Source organism: Sinocyclocheilus anshuiensis, unplaced genomic scaffold (assembly GCF_001515605.1).
Source record: "Sinocyclocheilus anshuiensis isolate Anshui unplaced genomic scaffold, SAMN03320099.WGS_v1.1 scaffold1000, whole genome shotgun sequence".
Classification (NCBI taxonomy): domain Eukaryota; kingdom Metazoa; phylum Chordata; class Actinopteri; order Cypriniformes; family Cyprinidae; genus Sinocyclocheilus; species Sinocyclocheilus anshuiensis.
This window is the reverse complement of record NW_015552600.1, coordinates 24,057-29,533: the sequence shown is the minus strand read 5'-3', so window position 1 is coordinate 29,533 and position 5,477 is coordinate 24,057. Positions and strand designations below refer to the sequence as shown.

Sequence of the window (5,477 nt, the reverse complement as noted above, 5' to 3'; positions counted from 1 at the left end):
GAACAAAAGTCATCATGGCAGTTATTTGAGATTTGACTTACTAGTCATATGGTGCGTAGCATCCTGGAGATGTTGTACGACAGGAGTTCCGCTCCGACTCTGCTGGGGTGCAGGCCATCAGCGCGAAAAAGCCTAGGACGCTCCCAGAAAAGATGGGTGAGTACGATCCATTTTTAATATATATATATATACAGTATATATGTATTTAATGCACTGGTGGTTGTGTGTATAATCCATCTGTGAGCCTTCTTTGCAGTGTTTTCCGGGACCTGTGTGTTTCTGTCCTTTTCTAGGGTAGGTCCTCGGTGAGCACCCCCCTCTGCTGGATTCAGAAACCGGGTGCTCGACTTGCAGTGTTTTCCTCACTCGTCGATGTTGTATCCAGCCGGTATGATAGCCCTGGTTTCGGCTTCATGCTTCCTGGATCATGCGGCCAGGTCACAGGCTTCTGCGGGAGCCTTCTTGATCATCAGGCCCCCGGCACTCTCCTGGATGTCCGGGCTGGGCTTATGCTTTCAGACTGCCCTGTCTGGTACGCCGTATCTAGGTCGCCCTGAGGGGCCTCCTGGTCACCAGGATATCCCCTCTTGCTGAAGCATCGAGCAGGAAGTATAGGTGGTATTTTCGAGAACCTTTTTGTGTAATGCTGTCTCAGGCAGTGCTCCCCTCGCCTTAGAGGGTTGTATTTGAGCTTGCCTCTCCCATTTGGCTCAGCACTTCCGGGTATCTGGCGCACTAGCGACTGACGCTAGAGGCTGCAGTCTTTATCCTCCTTGTTAGTGCATCCGACTCCCATGCAGGAGACCCACTCGGAACTAGAACAAGGTGTGGCGGTGAGGACCCGGGAGAGAGGGGTTACACTTATTTTATTTTTGTGATTATTTTTATGATTATTTTACTTTCTTTTATGTAAAGCACTTTGAATTACCATTGTGTACGAAATGTGCTATATAAATAAACTTGCCTTGCCTTGCCTAATCAGCCAATATTGTCTTAAATAGACTTATTCTTTTATAAGATGGGATTTTGACCAAATATATTCAATCTTGATTTTTGTAATGTACAATGTTGTTTTAAAGTGGGCGGGCAATATGCTAATGTTTCATGTTGATGTGAACATGAAACGGATTGGGATTTGTTTTAAAAACGACTCGTTTCAATGATTCAGAGTCAACTCTTTCTTTTGAGAGACAATAACTTTATACACGGTGCACTTTCAGATTTAAAACTTTGCAGGATGTTTTCATTCACTTAGAGCTGTGTTACACACTGCATGAAAGGTAATCATGAAAGGTTTCAAAAATCCATAATCAGGGCCCTTTAAAGTAACTACAAATGAGCATGTAAAACAAATATCTTTTGAAAAAATTCCATGTGAAGCATGCCCCCGGTTTTCACCTTTTTTCCCCCTTACCTGTTTTCATCTCTGGTTGTAGATCATTAAACCGTTATGTTGCCTCAAATTTTCAGTTTCATGAGGTGCCTTCGTGCAAAAACGCTGCCTTCAAAGTCATTACCTCATAAGGCAGCAAGTCAGCTGCCTAGGCTTTCGGACGCCGCCATTGTTTGAAATGACGAATTTGATGATGTAGCATGTTTCCTGCTTGTAATATTGAGCATACCTGTGTTGAGATAATTTTGCTTTATTTAAGTGTGTACAGATCTATGAGGATTAAATAAAAGTACTTTTAGAACAAGTGAGCATAGGAGTGGCCATCTAATAGTATTAGTCAATTACCTCTGTCTAATAACCAAGACTGGCTAGTATGTGACCGTGAGGTACGCTAACAGATGATGTGAAATCTCTGAGCGACTCCATAGATGCGGATGTTTGACCTGCGGTGAATTTGACCATTTCGGAGGTGGCAAAACCGGAAGTCCGAGTGTCGATAGAGTTTATTTTTAATATGCACAGTAGTAGTTATGGTTCTGTCTATGGTTATTTAATATGTTTAGTAATCTAAATGAAGTACTTATGCTCTAAGGATGCCTGATTATGCCTGATAGATGTTTTATCACTTTTCTGAAGAATCAATAATAGCATAGCATTTCAGCATACTTTAGATTTTGAAAATCTGTGTACTGTATTAATGCATTTAATAAAATGTTCTTACAAAATAGAACAGTTCTGGGAATCAATAATCCATTAACCAATTAAAAAAAACATAAGTGCACAATGATGGGTTCTGAAGTAAATCTATGAAAACATGCAAGTACATTTATATACATTTATATTTGCCTTTATTTATATAGTGCTTTATACAATACTGATTGTTTACATACAGATACAGGTACATACAGATCCACTATAAATCCACTATAGCTTAGATCTAGTTTAAAGTGCTCAGAATAGAATAATTTAATTTTTTACTTTCATTACTACTGATTAAGTAGCATCAGTAGCTACATTTATTCTTAAGTTGAGTCCTTAATTTGATCAGACGTGAAAGGCAAGATTCAGACCCGTCTGAATCAGTTATCTTGGTATGAGTGGTTAAGGTCAGATAAACCATGGAACCAGAAGTGACACCGCAACCAGGAACGAAGTAGTCAACATACTGATCCTGCTGCTGACTTCACCTGATGAAAATTCTGCATTAAAAGAGAAGAAAACAGACAGAAATGATAATTCGCTGACCTTTTGAAATATTGCCTAAAGCAAAAACACTGCAAGTTTTAACTCTAAAACTCCATGTGCATGTTCATATTAGCATTCATTCTCTGCGTGAAAAAATTCAATCTCATTATTGTGAATAACTGTTATTCCTGTCTGATGTTATTAGCGATAACGGATTTATCTTCTGAAATTTGTTTGTGAAAATACTAGGTTAATAAAAACCTAAAAGCGTACGATGTGGACGCGAGATTGTGTACTTTTGTTGTGCAATAACCTACACAATAATGCAAGGCAGTTTGACTTGATTCAATTTCAAATTTAATTCAATTTTGCATTTAATCTATTTAAACAAATATAGGGTTACCATTTATTTTGATAGTCCAGTTTTGACATTCTACTAACTACAAGTAATTTTGCAACTACATGTCAACTTGTTCTACTAACCGTAAAGGGTTAGTTCATCCAAAAATCAAAATTCTGTCATTAATTACTTACCCTTATATAGTTCCAAACCTGTAAAACATTCATCTTCGGAACACAAATTAAGATATTTTTGATGAAATCCGAGAGCTCTCTGACCCTGCATATACCCTTGCTGTCTATGCAGGGTCAGAAATCTCTTGGATTTCATCAAAATATCTTAATTTGTGTTCTGAAGATGAACGAAGGTCTGGAACGACACGAGGGTGAGTGATTAATGACTGAATTTTCATTTTTGGGTGAACTAACCCTTTAACATAAGAGTATATGAATACTCTAATGACAGTTCATTGACGTAGTTGCAAATTAATGATAGTTGACATGTAGTTGCAAAGTTACTTGTAGTTAGTAGAATGTCAAAAGTGGAACCAAAAAAGTGCACAGTTTCAATGCAAGAAATTCGGTTTTAATGTTTTAATTTCCCACTTTATTGGCAGGAATGAGTAAAATTATTTGCAGTCCGCACCAAAATTTTGTCTCTGCAAATTAATTTTTAATGAATTCAATTAAAACAAATTTTTAGGACATGCATACATGCTAATATCGCAGTATTTATCATCGATGCCCTATTCTGAAATTCAACAGATCTTGTATTTGAGAAAGTAGCCACAAAGATTAAATTAGCCAGTATATGACTGTTTCTGTGGATCTGTAAAAGTCTTCAATTTAACTTCATAAAACCCACAGAAACCCTGTACAATTCCAGTAAACAAAGAAGTAGCGAACCATGACTCTTGAACCTAGGCCCTCTCCCCCTAACTACCAGCCTAACTAGTTTATGGTGTCTTCTTATAAAAGTCAGCTTTAACAATTCCTAATCCAGCCTTAAGGCAGTCACACACTGAACACACTGTTCCCTTTCAGGAACTCGAGCTGCGTCGAAACGCTATGGGAACGCCTTCAGCGTGACCACGCTCGGAATCACGTGTGTAATCAGTCCAATGGATGGGCGAGACGTCACGGGCGGGGTGACGTAGAGACCAGGGAGCTTAAAAGCACATGCGGTGGAACCTTCTGTCATTCAGCAAGCGCTCTGTGTGTGTGTCAGTCGCTATTTGTTGTGAGTCTTATTTAGTGTTGCTTGTCCACTTATAAAGCTCCATTATGTCAAAGCTTCAGCCAAGAAGAAGCATTTGGGTGAGAGCAGGCAGCGTTCAGGCTGTGTGTTCCTCCCTGCCTGCGCTATATTTCGGGTGGGGAAACACACAGTTTGTATGTTGTCTGCTTGGGAGCGAAGCACGCAGAGTCAGCCCGCATTGCGAGCGTTTGTTACTGCGTATGCTTCGCTCTCAGAAGGCTCTCTTTGAGGAGGGAGACTTCACCAGCATTCCTCACGGTGCCGGCTCCGCTTTCGCCGAGGCGGAGTGGCGGCTGCGCTCGTAGGGTTCGCATATGGATCGAGCACCCGCTCTCTGGGATCGGAAGCCCGCACTGCGGTTCTTCCTCCTGGGGAGAGGGCTCGACGCTCCACCTGTCTTCCTCCGAGGAGGTTGATGTGGAGGGCGTCGATGACCTCGCCAGTTGCACAAGCACCAGTTGCACAAGCATATTATGTCTAATATTATAATGAGCAGCATTACTGGGGAGCGGAGCTCGCGCAATCAGCTCTCGGGGGGCTGATTGTGCTCTTTCTCGCTGCAAAATGCTCAGCTCTCGCCTGGCACGCTCCGAGGAGTGTGTCCGTGTCTGTGATCTTGCGGTTCTGGTCCTGCTGCTGCTGAGGCACGGCGACGATTAAGATCGCGGGGATCGCACATGATCTGGTGAACAGGTTGGACACGGGCTCTCCCTATCTCCACCCGCATTCCCTAGATCTAGCGCTCTCTCTCGGGGTTTGGAAGCCCGCGCTGTGGTTTCTTCCCCCTCTGAGTGAGAGCTCGCTGCTGCAGCTATCTTTCTCTGAAGAGATTGATATTGTTTTATAACCGAGCGGCTCGCTCGCTGTCGAGGCATCATTATCAGGTTTTTAATATGAATCGTATCACACCAGACCCTGTTTACTTGTCTGGTTGTTTGACTGCATTTAATTCTGAGAAATTAACTGAAGTATTTCATCTGACTATGAGAAGTTAGATATACAGGAGCTCTTGGGATGAAAATTTCTCGAGTGAGAGCATGTGTTTATCTCTCTTCCTCCGAGGAGGTTGAGGTGGTCAGCAAGGGCTGCTGGGCGGGAGCAGTCCCAACCTACCGTGTTCCAGCTCCTCATTCAGGGAGCGTCACTTCTCGTACTCCTCAGAACTTAGAGTCAGAGTGGCGCTCTGAAGGCGGGTCTGCGGACCGTCATTCTCACTGGATAGTCTTCGGCTAAAATGTCCTGAAGCCTAGGGCCCAGGACATCTGAGGGCCGGCCCCCTCTGGGGCAGAGCGGTGTACACCT

At 42.4% G+C, this 5,477-nt stretch overlaps 1 protein-coding gene across 1 annotated transcript in view; it reads right to left on the bottom strand.

The window, feature by feature from the left end:
• Nucleotides 1-2,218: 2,218 nt before the first annotated feature.
• The window catches only part of LOC107665753 (cell wall protein DAN4-like), a 19,997-nt gene continuing 16,738 nt past the window's right edge, over nucleotides 2,219-5,477 (bottom strand). The window contains exon 12 of the mRNA XM_016456765.1: nucleotides 2,219-2,592. Within this exon, the coding sequence (XP_016312251.1) occupies nucleotides 2,501-2,592 (92 nt within the window). The 3' untranslated portion in view covers nucleotides 2,219-2,500. The remainder of the gene's footprint in view (nucleotides 2,593-5,477) is intronic.